We start from the raw sequence: 15,061 nt of genomic DNA, 5'->3' as shown, positions 1-15,061 counted from the left end.
AAAATCAAAAGGCCTAAAAGCAATGAAAAGAGAAGAAAAAATTATAAAAAGATGCTGAAATCAATGGACATAAAAGAAGGAACTAACGATAAGAATGAACAGACACTTCCTGTTGGGGACCACGGGAGCCAGAAGATGGTGATGGCATACATTTAAATGAGATTAAAACAGTATAGGGCAATACCAGAACAGGGAAGTGGGAAGGGGTGGATGGGGGAAGAGGGGAAGGGAAGAGGGCTTATGGGACTTTTGGGGAGTGGGGAGACAGGAAAGGGGAAATCATTTGAAATGTAAATAAAAAGTATATCGAATAAAAAAAAGAGATAAGGGCAAGACATTTGCTGTATGTTAAATTGTTAGGGAAAAAATTAAAGCACTCTAAGTTGTCTCTAGTTTGAATATGCAATAAAGTGTATCCTCTTAAAAAAAAACAAAAAAAAAACACCAAAATCTGCCAGTTTAGAGCTCTGTACTCAGTAAAAAAATAATTCCTAATAATGAAATAAAACATAAAGAATATATATGTATATATATATATATGTGTGTGTATGTATATATACATATATATGTGTATGTATATATGCACACATATATAAAACAATATAAAAGTGGGAAATATCAAAGCAATATAAAATATTGCTAAGCATATATGGAAAAAAGCATATATATTAAATTAGACTTAATTTTTTGATCCTTGAGAAAAAATGAATTGTATCACAAATTGCTCAAGATTTGGCCAACATCCAAAAGAAAGAACAATTAAGTCCATACTTAATTTGCTTAAGTGAAAGAGAAGCCATTTGCTTAAGATGTGTCTATCAAAAAGAGGCAGAGGATGTAATAGATTTTGTCAAATAAAACACCTGGTGGGAATTCAAAGAATAAGAAACCTTTAGGGATTAAAAAATAAAGTTATACCTTTCTATAATAAGAAGAATGGAAAAGTAGCAGTTTTCTGTCACCTGAAATAAGAGTACACTGGAAAAGAAGACTGCAATTTGACCCCTAAAGAAGAATATTTTTAGTTTTACAATGAAGGCAAAAGCTTTAAATATTAAAGCACAAAAAAATTTCTAAACATTCCTTAGGCAAAATTATCTAAGTTAGGTCAAAATTTGGAATGTGTGTTTCTATCACTAGAGCAATTTGCTTAAACAGTATGGGAAATAAAATATGTAAATATGTTCTTTGTATACATAATTATAAGTAATTATATATGATTATATGTAAATATAATCATATGTGGTTATATATTTTATAATAATTATTTTTATATAATTATAAACATAATTATATTAATTATAGATATAATTATATAATTACATATAATGTATTATAAAAATTATAGTAGATATGTAATAATTTATATATGCAATGTATATATAATGAAACACTATACTTACACATAAATGTAACCAAGGATATATGTATATATATGCAAATATATTCAAACTATTCATTTGTGGTATACACATTAGCAAGGATGATAAATTGAGTAAAATATTATTCAGTAAACTTTGGAAAAGTTAACAGAGATAATCACTATGCATATATGATTCTCTCAAAATCAGGCAGATCAAGTATTAACTAAAGAAAAAATCCCTCTATTGATGCTTCTTATTGATCCACCATTTCTTCATGTGTTCAATCGTGACTGCTCTGGGATGGAGCACTAGGCACAGCCTCTTGAGTTGGAAAGGCACATAAGAAGAACTGTCTGTGTTCTTGACCAGAGAAGGTAAGGCAGACAGGAGCAAAGAAAGGCTCCTTTCATGGATAGTAACTAAGTCCTAGGCTGGACTGAGCCCTCTCAGGGTGTTTGAGCTGTATTAGCCAACAAGACGAAATAAGACTTTGAGAAGCTTATATGGATTGAGAAATTGAAAGGAAATATAAAAGTCCTTCCTATGTGATTATATATTGTAGAATGGTTGCATATTATGGCCACCGTGACCTACTTTGAAAATACAGGCACCCTGGTGCTACTCACACCAGGGGCAAGGATGGGTAAGGAAGCCTTGGCTTGAGTAGTGTTTAGTCTTGCTTTATAGCCCCTATAATGGCATGGGTGATCTAAACTATTGTTAAATGAAGCGAACTGAGCACAGTATGAAAACTACGATCACATCTGATAGCTGTGGAAATAAAAAGTTGAATTCATAAACGCAGAGTAGAATGGCAGTCATGGGGGCCATAATAGCAGAGAGAGACTTAGTGGATTTTCACCAAAACCCCATAGAATTTCAGTAAAAAGGGGGAGTAGTGAATTTAAATTATCTCAGAACACAGTGTTAGAGTTAGTAACAGTGACTTGTACTCTTGAGAAATCTCAAAAAGTAAGTTACCACAAAAACAAATATGCAAGTAATACATATATATTGACTAGTTCAACTGAGTAAATGACAGTGTAGCTATGTTCCAAAGCATATAATATGTTTCGTAGTATAGGTGATGTATATTTATGCTTATTCACCAGTTGAATAATAAAGCTCATTAGATAACCCAGATATGCAGAAAGAATTTAGAACTAAAGATCTATAAGCAACTATGAACATTAAGGAACTAAATGCCCCAAGTGTAGGAAGGAAAAAGAGACAGATAAAGTGAAATTAACAACATACACACTCATGTAAAAGGCTGCATATTCCACATGAACAAAATCTACTAAAATGATCACCACTCCCTGGGTGACAGTGTTTGTTGTCAATCCTGTCAGTGGTCATACTCCTGAGACATGGGTAATGTGCTTGAAGGATGTATTTTAAAATCTCACTATGTAAAAACTATAACTAATAAAAAAAAACCCTGAGATTACAAGCATGCCATTAAGTCTTATCCTGGAACAACTTACTTGGTAAAACCTTTTCAAAGTAGAATGTCAACATCAGGTAGAAGACACCATCAAAGAACAGCATGAAGATTGTGCCAATGACTACATTTGGGTTGCCCACAGGGTCTGCATTTGAATTCACATCATAATCCAAGCGTAAGAGCTGGAAATCAAAAATAACCCAGTAAGTTACAGGCAAATGATCACTTTTTAAAAACAGCTTGGTTATTTCATGGACTGTAACTATTACACTCTGTCACATCCCTGAAAGACAAAGTCTAACTGCCTGGGTGCCTAGACTACAGATGTTGACTGGAAAACAAAATTATATACAACTACATCGCATTTAAGCAATCACATTTAGTACAGTGAATGTGTGTTCTAAACGAAATGCATATTGGATGGAAAAAGAACTTAGTGAAGGTGTGGCCGTCTGGTAAGACCTTGCTGAATTGGGAATGGGAGCAAGAAAAGATGTTCTGGGAGATGCTTCACGGCAGCCAAAAACTAACGATAATGCATCTTACGTTTAAACAAAGACAGTCAAACTGACTGAGGTGTTGGAGACTTGCCTGAGTGGGTAAGAGAACTTGTTGCCCTTGCAGAGGACTCGTGTTCTGTTTCTTGTACCTACACTGGGTGGCTCAAAAACATCTGTAGCTTCAGCTACAGGATATCTGATACTCGCTTCTGGCCTATGAAGGGGTCTGCACACAGGTAAGCATGTGTATGTGCAGGTGCACATACACCCAAATAGATTTTTAATTAAAAAAAAAACCTTGACATCCATAATCAGATAGATAGATAGATAGATAGATAGATAGATAGATAGATAGATAGATATAGATATAGATACAGATACAGATAAAGACATAGACATAGATATAGATCTACAGCAATCCTTATAATCACATCAATCATAACAGAGACTAAGAAATTTGACTTATTTAATAGATGAGAGAAAGACTCTGTCTGATCAGTTTAAGAGCTAAGTAGAGTAAGAAGAAAAAATATTCGAGGATCAAAAAGGGATTTCCTAGTTGGCTGAGCATTCAAAATACTCATTTTCATTTTATTTTGCTTTATGTTACTGCTTCAGAATTAAATCACACTATCCTTTTAAAATTAAATATGATGGTTAACTGGAACAGTTAAACTCAATTTATAACAAACATTGGGATGTGACAAAACACTACATACTGTATTTTGAATATACACTGAATATATGTTCAATATATATTGAATGTATATACTTAATATATACAGTATATATACTGAATATGAATCCATTCATCTTTTTATATACAAAAGAACTTATTTTCTAGGAGAAAGTAACTTTTCCATCTTCAAAACATCACAAGTATGTTCCATCAAACTGTAGTGCTTAAAAGGCTACCCATAGAAATGACTGTAAGACTGTTGAATTCCAGTGAGGAAAATATTTCAGAAATATACTTAGTAAGGTAACTAGCTTCCACTCACCTGGGTCATTCCAAGCATAAAGGCAAAGGGGCTAAGCAAACTAAGAAGCCACTCCAAGGATACAGGAAGGTATCTGTACAATGCTGTGAATCCAAGACTTCCGAAGGAAATAGTGAGAAAGAACACCACCAAGTCCGTGAGGAAAGACTTCTTTAGTAAGACACTCATCAAGAAAGACAAAGAGATCTACAAGAGAAGACCCAGTTGATTTATGTTTATCTAAGAGTTATTACTATAACAAAATAATGATTTCCTGTATAAAACTACAGCTTTTACTAATTTTACAGAAAGTTAGAACTACACAGATCTATAGATAAATACTATTTCACTACAGATTGTTTTATGCAAATACAAAACAGATATAAACAGAAATCACCGTATTGGTAACAACTGTGTTTCTCAGACTAAGAACCAAGTGGAGTTTGTATTCAGCAACTCACCAGAGATAAGCCATAGAAGAAGAAGAGACTGAAGATCACCAGAAATCCAGTTGAGAAGACAAATTGGACCAGTTTTACAATAAATGTCAAGAGAACGGTCACAGCGAAGACAATAGCACCATAGAGCAAACCCCAGGACAGCCTGATACAAAAACAGAATCCCATTAATATTTATGGTTAGACAAAAAAGAGGTGCGTTCTGGGTACTTGTGTGACCCATATTTCAGTCACACACTCACCCTCCTGCCAAAATTCACAGGATCTTCCAGAATATATAAACCACATGTAGTGATTTAGAATTAATACAAAGATTCAAGACAAAATCTCATGTACATTGATGGTCTTTTCCATTGAGTATGGATGCAAGTATGTCTTGCTGAGTTACTATTGCTGCAAAGTAAGTTAGAGTCTCTTTGTCCTATGCAAAGATTCTTTGATCTAACTTCTTCTTTTGTGGCTTTATAAGAAAGTAAGAGTGTCTAATTCTATACTTCCCTCTTTCCCATTCTGTGCATATAATAGAGTTTCTCTTTCTTCTTATAGGAATATCAAATGCTCTTAACAGCTGTATTTTACTTGAGGTAGGATGATTTTTGGGTTCATATTATTATTACAAAAGGTGTGCTTGCCTGTTTTCTTTTTCTTCATTAAAGCTATCTGCTAGTTATAGTCTTAAATCCTTATAGTCTTAACTCTATAAGTCTTAAAAATGTTGATAAAGGGATAGAGAGAGCTAGCTTGGTAGAGAAAGTGCTTGTCATACAAGCATGAAGACTGGATTTCGATTCCCAGAATCTACAAAAAACATAAACTGTGCACAATGGTTAATGCTTATAATCCCAGAACTAGTGAAAGGGAGACAGATTCTCTGGGCCAGTAGATAACAAGATATCTCTAGTTAGTCAGTGAAATCAAATCCCTGAATCTCAGGCCAAAGAAAGACTCTGAATAAAAAAGATGAACAATAGCTGAGATGTAACACTAGAGTTGATTTCTGGCCACCACACATGCACACATGAGTGCACATACAATACTACACACATACTAATACATAAAGTTTAATGACTAGTAAAAACTCCTATATGAATATATTATTGTAGTCACAACTACATGTCATAAAAACAAGTTGTATTTTTATTTATAGGTAATTCTTATCACATTTCCTACTTTCTCTACAGTATCATTTACTGGCCCAACTTACAAAACAGAATCCTACCAAAAAACATCTGGCTCATTCCTTCCCACTGATCTCACAGATGGATAGATATTAACTTGAAGGGGCTTGAAAATAAAACAAATGTTTCCTGCTCCTGATTGTGCATGCAATTCCTATGCATGCAATATAAATTAGTTTTGTCAAGACAAGAATATAAATCTTAAGTTATAGCTTCATCTCAACTACCTACCATTTTCCTGACCAGCCTCACGAAACATTATATTGATCCCATCTTGAAAATAAGTGAGCTTGTAGAGATTAAAATAGCCTGTGATGTCCAGGAGTTCAGGGAGAGACTAGGGTTGAATAAATAGACTGTAAACAGTTTGGGGATAGTAAAATTGCAGTCCATGCTACTGAGACTGTAGATGAAAGGCAGCGTGCATTTGTTGACAATCATTTCACTATGCCACACACACATAGTGAGCCTTAGTTTAAATAAGTTCTTTAGTCACTAATAACTATACTAGTTTATTAATTATGATCAATATACAAAATTCATGTCTGTAGGATCTGAGTGAGCCATCTCTACTTTCTGCTCAGGAGATAAAGACTAAATTTTTAAATTTATCAGCCAGATTTATATCCATAAATTCTCATTCCACAAAATGCCCACACAATGAACTCAGAGACAATAGATATTGATATAAACTTCCCATGTAGATAAGACAAATAGTCCTGTAATTATCCATCCCTTGTATGATATTCATAGCTACCTGTGGCTATTTAAAGTCACACGGATCTGGTCCATCTTTCTCTTCCTCCATCTTCCTTCCTTCTCTTTGTGTCTCCCTATCTCTCCTATCTCTAAAACTCTCAGCCCGCCTTCTTTATCCACTGCCCAACACAGGCTCTAGCTTCATCTTGTGCCTGCCCTCACCTGCATATAGATAGCAATCAACATTTCCCCCCTTTAGGTCCAGTTAGAAGGCTCTTTCCTTTCAAATATAAATTGAACACAACTATTACCATTTTATAATTTATAAAGTATAAGATACACCTAACATCCAGCCCATCATTTTTGTCACTGTTATCTATCCTATTATAAAAAAATAGGATAATATCCTATTATAAAAAATTAAATAGAACACTGTTATCTATCCTATTATAAAAACAAACAAAAACAACAACAAAAACCCCCACAAAATCCTATGGATTAAATAATGCTTTTACCATGGCATGATTCTTACATATACCATGACTAAGCAAGACTATGTCACTTTATGGTAATTGAAGAGTAGAAACCTGGTCTTTCAACTTGAAGTTTATGCTGTTTCATACACATATCATAACCCTAGCTTCCCAAACACATGTTAATACTTAATATCTACCAATCACCAAATATTTTTCAAAGTTTAGGTTAGGGTTTCACAAAAATGTGCTTAGGGACCAGAAATGTGACTCAGTGGGTAAGAACACTGACTATTCTTGTTGAGGACCCAGGTTTGATTTCCAGCATCCATGTGGCAACTCACAAATATATATAACATATCTAGTCTTTGTGGGTATCAGACATGGGTGTGATGTGCAGACATGCATGCAGGCAAAACATCCATCACATAAAATAAGAAAATGGTTTTTTAAAAGAATGAGCATAGTTAATCATGCCAACAACCATGCAAGGACAGTATAATTGGATATTTTATCCCCCACTTTTGCAGAGGCAGAAACTGAGGCTCACTGTTGTGTGGCACTTTCCTGTAATAACACAACTGGCGAGTGGCAAATGAGTCATAAGTAAGTGCTTATTTTATTTTCTTGCTCTTTTGTTTCTCTTGGATAAAGCTCCTGCTTGAAGAGCATATCATTTAATATATTCAGCTCTGCAGTGGATTTTTCCATAATGCTTTTAGCATAATATCCCATTTAAGTGATTGAATAAAATTGCTTGGTTTTTTCCAACAGCAAAAAAAAAAAAAAAAAAAAAAAAAAAAAAAAAGAAAAAGAAAAGAAAAAAAGAAAGAAAGAAAAGAAAAGGAAAAGGAAAAGGAAAAGAAAAAGAAAAAAATCACTGCAGTGTTTCTCAACCTGTAGGTTACGACCCCTTTGGTAAAACCCCATTCCCCAAAATATTTACATTATGATCAATAACAGTAGTGGCAATGAAAATTATGAAGTAGAAATGAAAATAATTTTATGGTTGGAGGGTCACCATAACATGAAGGCTCACAGCATTAGGGAGAATGTGAGCCACTTCTTTAAAGCAAGCACTTTATCCACTATTAGAGTTCTCATGTGCCAGGAGCCATCCCCACCTAGATCTCGATGCCAAGAGACCTCAATACTAGGAGCCATCCCCACTTAGATCTCAATGCCAGAAGATCTCAATACCAGGAGTCATTCTCACTTAGATCTCGATGCGAGGAGCCATTCTTATTTAGATCTCAAAACCCCCTCCTCTCAAAGCTCATCTGTGGATAGGTTACTATAGCAACTCCTTTCCACTTCACCTCCTCAAGACCCCCTTTATCATGCCAAGATAAAGGCATGATAAAGGATCATTCCATCAGCGATAACTAGCTTTTCCCAGAAATTATGAGAAACTGTTTCTAAGAAATGATGCCAGCCCCCAAGATTGTTCCCCCTTTACACCTCCCAAACCTTGCATGCTTCCCTTTAAATTGCCTTGTGTAAAAAATAAAATTTGACAGCTTGATCAGAATACTGTCTTGCTGTCCGTCTCTCGCATCTCTTGTCTCTTGCCATTTTTCTAGGTGTTCTGGGACCCTGTTGACTGCCCTGCAGGTCAGGACACTCGTGAATCTGAAGGCAATAGATATTGGTTGTGCAATATCTGAAATATCACTCACTGGCAAATCTGTAACTCATTGTTCATCTCAGAGTTAAATGTGACCAAGTCCAGGCTTTTTCTGTCAAGCATTACATCAGGGAGATCCCATGTAATTCCAAAAAATAAATGCAAGAATGTTCTAATGATAGGGGCTTTGTTTGAGACAGTGCCATGTATCTGAAATTGACCTTGAACTCTGTGTGTGGTCATTGATGACCTCAAACTTCTGCTTATTCTTCCTCTACCCTCCAAGAGCTGAGGTTATGGGTGTGTGCCACCATGCTCAGTTTATAGAGTGTTAAGGATCAAACTCAAGTCTTTAAGCATGCCAGGCAAGACCTCTTCCAGCTGAGCTACAATGCTGCTTTGTCCCTAGAAGCTCACTTTTTCTGAGCCCCACCCCTCACTCACCAGAATGCTGAATCCCGAAGGCCCATCACTGTCATCAAGGCCTTCATCTTTTTCCTTTCTCTTGTAACACCAGCGGAGATATAGTAGGTAAGTGGGGAGAAACAAATGATACAGAACAAAAGGAAGAAGTCCGTCACTGTTCCCTCTTGCCCAATGAAGGTATCTATCTTGATGTATTTTCCGGTAAGTGACATCATCTCTTCCATCACTGAGTGATTTGTTGTGACCTAAACAAAGATATCAGTGAAGAAAATACGAACAGCAATGGTACCTAGGTGAAGCATCCTGTTCCCCCTGAATATTTAACTGACTTGTCTGGATTGGAAGTCAGCTTGTGTGTCTCCCCATGTGTTCTGTTACTCAGTTACTTAGATTCTAGAGTCAAATCTCTCATCCTGGTCTGCCCACATTGCTCAAGTTTTATCAACTTCATCTTTATCATTGCCTAGTCACTTCTCTTAGACACCTTTTTCTGTCATATAAGGTAGACACATTTCCCACCCAATCATTTAGTGATAATAATCTCTTTAATAGAAACCCTTCCATCTAAGCTGAGAATTGTGTATTCCTTTACAGACCTGAACATTCTTTATCATTCCATGATGAGACATGTTTCATGTTCCAATAATTATGTGATTACATGTCTGGCTTTCTAAGAGGACTGATTCTCTAGAGAAAACAGTCTTGTTCTGTTCCTGTTGCTGTGGTTCTACTATACCTGGTAAAGCAGCAACTTTGGTGAACTTTTCTAGATAAATCTGGGTGGGTGAATAATAAATCATCATGAAAGTGTAAATGATAGTGAGAGAATGGAAGGACATAGCTGTCTACTGATATGTTGATAAAACTGAGTAGAATTCATTTTAATCAGGCATTTGCACTCACTTCTATGATGGCAGCATTAATGGCAGCTTGAAGAGCCACAAACCCATCTGTCCAGAAGCTTGAAACGTCACAAGAAATGGTATCTTCATATGAATAACAGTGAGCTTTGGGAACAAGGAAAAAATATGAGCTTGGGATGTGGCCCTAATTATGGCAAACAGTGAAGTTTAAGTATCCTCAGGCATCTAAAATGCATTTATTGACTTGAAATCCATAAAAATCTCAAATTTGTAATTATTGATAATTATTGAAGTAAAGATAGTAGTGCCAAGGACCCTAGAAGGTGTTCTCATTTCTACATTTTCTAAGAGTCGGTGCTTTGTTATATTTTCTTCTGTTTTTCTATTCATATTTTTGAGTTTTTCTTTCTCCTTTTGTATTTATTATTATTGTCATTATTATTATTGTTGTTGTTGTTACTATTACAAGATCTGACACAGGGGAATTAAACTTATAGCCTTATACTTCCTGGGCAAGCATCATAGCAGTGAGCTATACTCCTAATCTTTGAACTAGTATACTATAATACTTTGAAGATTATCCTAAGGTAGCAGCATAGTCTAAAATAAGACAAAGACTCCATTCTTGTCAAGTATTTTTCTAATAAGATGAGATATAACAAAATCAAGAGCAAATGGAATTCATACTAAGATAATTAGGTAGACATTTGAAGAAAAGTTACTTTGAAAAATAAAAAGTCAAATGTATTTCTCTGTTGAAATTACAACTACAGTTCATTAAAGATAACCCAACATTAAATTAGGAAATTTGTTCTGTGCTATATTAACTTAAAAATATCTTTAGTTGATAAAGGCACATGTAGACTTAGAAATGGCATAACAGCAAGCAGAAGTAACATCCAAACATGGCCCCATGCACCTTACTTACAAAGTGAAGTCTAGAAGGCGCAAATCCCCGTTTCTTCTGTGATCTTATTCTACCTATTAAATCTATCATCATCCCAGGATGGCCACTTTCCTAATCTTTACGGCCACCTATGGACTTTCTAAAAGATGTTTGTATTTCTAAACAATGCTCCTCCTCCACTCTTACCATTGATGAAAGGCAAGTCTTTTGCTGTTCTTATTCTGCTTTTGTTTTAGTTTTGAAGAAAGTTCTTTATTCTGTAACCTAAGCTGGCCTGAAACTCAGTAGGTAGCCCATGTTGGCCTTGAACTTGCAAGCCATCCTCTTGTCTCAGATTTAACCTATCATATCTGGTGGTGGGTATATCTTTTCGGAAGTTCTAGCCTGATAATGCAGCCCCAACTAGTGCAAGCACAAGACCATGTGATTTATCTGTTATTGACCCTCAAGCTTCTTGTTGGCAAAAATCGTTAAACTCAGATCTCATCAGGAAACCTGAACAGGACACACTGGTTTTTAGCAATCACCTTCACTATTGGATGCTGTGATTTTTCTCTTTCATGTGGATTTAGTTTAGGATGGATGGATGGGTGTGTGTTTGTGAGGTGTGTGTGTAACATTTCTTGCTTGTCTAAGTTTACTTACCTCTAGAAGCCAACTTTACCTTTGTTATGGTGGGGGTGGGAAGTATGAGTTAATGTGCATGCTCATGAGTGCACTCATGGGTGAAGGTCAGATGTCAACCCTGAGTGTTCTTTCTTGGGAGCCATCGCCTTGTCTTGTGAAATAGGAGTCTCTCATTAGGGCCAGGGACTCACTAATTAGGTTAGCCTGGCTATCCAGGGAACTACACCTCTCTCTTTCTCCAGCATTGCAACTGCAAGAATGCACCACCATGTGTCCTAGGCATCAAACTACCTATTTCCTGCTTGCACAGCAAGTACATTACTGAGTTATTTTCTCAGCTTCCTGCCTTTGTTATTGAAGCTTATTATTTTGTATTCATATCCTGCTCAAGTTTTCATTCTGTTGCTGTGATAAAACCCCATGACCAAAAGTAACTTGGGAATGAAAGGGCTTATTTTAGCTTAAAGGTTATAGTACATCATTAAGGGAAGCCAAGGACAGAGCATGAGGTAGAGTCAGTAGAGGAATGCTGCTTACTGGATTGCTCCCCATTGCTTGTTCAGCTATATTTATTTTATCCCTAGGCTCACCTCCCTAGGGATAGTGCTACCCACAGTGTGCCGGACCCTCCTACATTGATTAGCAATTAAGAAAATGTGATACAGATATGCCCACAGGCCAATGTAAGGGAAGAAATTCTTGAGTTGAGGTGCCCTTTTGCCATGTTGTCCAATTAAAAACAAAACTAGCCAGGACATATCCCTGCATTTCTTATAACATTAGAGGAGTGGAAAACCATCCAATGTGGGAGTTGCATAGTTACCTGTGTGGTCCTGATGTTCCTTTATGACTGGGATCCTTGTTCCTTTTATGAACTTCAAATGGTAGGAGTAAGCATTGGTGAATATGACCCTCACTATGTCATCCTGATGTTTTGAAATGAGTTCTGTCATATTTTCTTCATTTAGAAAAGGCAATATTTTTCTTCCTGGCATTCAAAGAAAAAAATTACTACCATAAGTAAATTTCTATAATCAATACCTATGAGAGGCCACTTGAGCAAAACACCATGAACAAAGTCAGCCTAAGGAAGAGAGAGCTAGTTTTAGCTATGGTTCCAGAGTGATAAGAGTCTATTGTGGCAGGGTTGAGCCTTGGCAGCAAGCCACAGGCATGGTGGTAGGGGGAGGGAGCCCATGTCTTCAAATTCAAGCATGAAGCAGAGACAAGGCAAGGCTTTATACTCTCAAAATCTTCCCCTAGTGACATAAATTCTTCAGCAAAGGCACAACTCCAAACCCTCCTCAGACAGCACAAACAGAACATACTGTTCAAATGTATGAGCTTGGAGCTCCCGTTCTCTTTCAAACCATCATAGAAACCTTGTTCCATTCCCTCCTAGATAAAAAAATTTAATGGAAATAATCCAAAATTGTATAATGACCTTGGATAAATCACTCATACTAAAAATGTCCAAAATACATTTCCAATGTTGTGGATAAAATCAGAGGAATGCATGCAATTAGTTATTTCCTTTCATATACTCTTATAACAAATTCACATGATACAAAATAACCCATCATTCCAATTAGACTATTTACTATTGTAAGGAAAGGAAGGGCTCAAAATTTAAAAAGCAAAAACCATGAGTATATGTGTAGCTTAATTAGACATTGCTTTTTCCTTGAAAGAAGATATTACTTAGACTCATTTTTCCCTAAAAACCCATTGTGTTCACTCCACAGAGATATCTGTGAAATGAGAATCAGGCTGAAGATTGTAGAAGAAATAGAGAGATGTGAGCCTTGGGTGGCAGTCATATCAGTGTATGATCTTAAATTAGAAGTGGATTCAATGAGGAGGGGTAAGGTGTCCAGTGCATACATTCAGGTTCAGGATCAAAAGATGGTTAGTGGGGTGCCAGGGGAAACAGGTTTGGGATGTTTTGTATCCTTGTGGTCTATAGTGGGCAGGGAGGCAGAGCTGGGAAGGAAAACATCAGCATGATCTGGGAACTATGGCCACAGAGACTCCCAGTAGCAGGTGGTTTTCTAAAACACACACTGTGGTGAGGGTGGACTTTTAGATATTGAATCTGCTTCTGAGATCAGAGTCCAAATATAAAAGCATGGTTACCTGAGACAGAGAAAAACTATGGATAGAATATGACTAAGAAAGGGAAGTTTTTTTTTTTTTTTGTTTTTTTTTTACAGATTTCCAGTGACTGGGTCCAGAGTGATAAGAGGCTACTGTGGAGAGACAGAGAGAGATGCTTCTTTCAGAGCGTCTGATGCTTTCTTCTGGCCTCCAAAGGTGTTGCAAGCTTGTGAGGCACAAACATACATGCAGACAAATGCCATACATTAAATAAAGGTAAGTCTTCTTTCTCTTAAATAATTGATTGAGTGAAGTGCTGAAGAGATGGCTCAGTGGTTAAGAGTATTTGTCCTACAAACATGAGGACACCAGTTCCAATTTCCCAGGACCCAAATATATAAATTAGATATGGCTAGATATGGCTCAGCAATTGGAAGACATAGACAGGGATTCAGAGAGCTGTCTGGCCAGCCTAGCCAAGCCTACACAATGACCCTCCAGTTCAGTGAGAGATTGTCTCAGGCAATAAGATGGGAATAATAAAGGAAGGTAGCTCACATCCTATTTGGGCTTCTACTGGATTCTACACCTGAATGCTAATGTACATGGAACATTAGCACGCACGCGTGCGTGTGTGTGCACACACACACACACAGGGGGGGAGGGAGGGAGAGAGGGAGAAAAGGGGAGAGAGAGAGAGAGAGAGAGAGAGAGAGAGAGAGAGAGAGAGAGAGAGAAAGAGAGAGAGAGAGATTATTAAGTAAACTATGCATTAACCAGAGTATATGTGTACCCAAATGAACTAAGAAGAGAAATTCCTTCTGGTTTAGCAGAAAACTCACCTTTCATGTAAGAGACCAAAGAGACTCTATCCATTATCCTTTGAGTTGTCAGGGTGACAGGTGTGTATGCAATCGTAAAGGTGGAGTCATTAAATGAATCAATGCGTCCCAAGTCCACATCAGGCAGTGATGAAAAATCATGAACTTCATGCAATTCATGAAATAAAGTTAAGCCAAATAGTATAAGTGCTGTGTACAGGAATTCCTACAGAACCAGATAAAAGAAACAATGACAGCTGTAATTTCTAATAAGTCAAACACAAATGGGTTTGCTGTATAGCTATGATATTGGTTGATGAATTTTCAAATTTCTCTGCCTCCTAGGATATATTTCTGGAAATATTCCATCTACAAAAGGTAAGCATTCCATATCATTCTCAAGTCTTATTTTTAAAATTATTATCTTGCTATCTACTCTAAGCTGACTTTGAAGTTGCAACCTTGTGGCTCAGGCTCCAAAGGGTACAAATATGGCTACTATGCCGAGTTTCCGCTAGGAAATTTTGGAAGTGAAATTTACTGCTCTAGTGTGAGGAGATGAATTGAATTTTAAAATTCAGTAGTAGGCTGTGG

General features: G+C 36.5%; 1 protein-coding gene across 3 annotated transcripts in view; it reads right to left on the bottom strand.

Moving 5' to 3' along the window:
* Positions 1-15,061, bottom strand: part of LOC127693648 (ABC-type organic anion transporter ABCA8A) — a 76,200-nt gene that overhangs the window by 54,097 nt on the left and 7,042 nt on the right. For all 3 annotated transcript variants that reach the window (XM_052194657.1, XM_052194659.1, XM_052194658.1), the window contains exons 3-9: positions 14,489-14,693; positions 12,373-12,537; positions 10,056-10,159; positions 9,171-9,397; positions 4,753-4,894; positions 4,313-4,498; positions 2,852-2,993 (exon numbers count right to left, since the gene is read on the bottom strand). In XM_052194657.1, the coding sequence (XP_052050617.1) occupies positions 2,852-2,993; positions 4,313-4,498; positions 4,753-4,894; positions 9,171-9,397; positions 10,056-10,159; positions 12,373-12,537; positions 14,489-14,693 (1,171 nt within the window). The remainder of the gene's footprint in view (positions 1-2,851; positions 2,994-4,312; positions 4,499-4,752; positions 4,895-9,170; positions 9,398-10,055; positions 10,160-12,372; positions 12,538-14,488; positions 14,694-15,061) is intronic.

Source organism: Apodemus sylvaticus, chromosome 10 (genome assembly GCF_947179515.1).
Source record: "Apodemus sylvaticus chromosome 10, mApoSyl1.1, whole genome shotgun sequence".
Lineage (NCBI taxonomy): Eukaryota > Metazoa > Chordata > Mammalia > Rodentia > Muridae > Apodemus > Apodemus sylvaticus.
The sequence above is the reverse complement of the archived record's forward strand: the minus strand, read 5'-3'. Positions and strand labels throughout refer to the sequence as shown.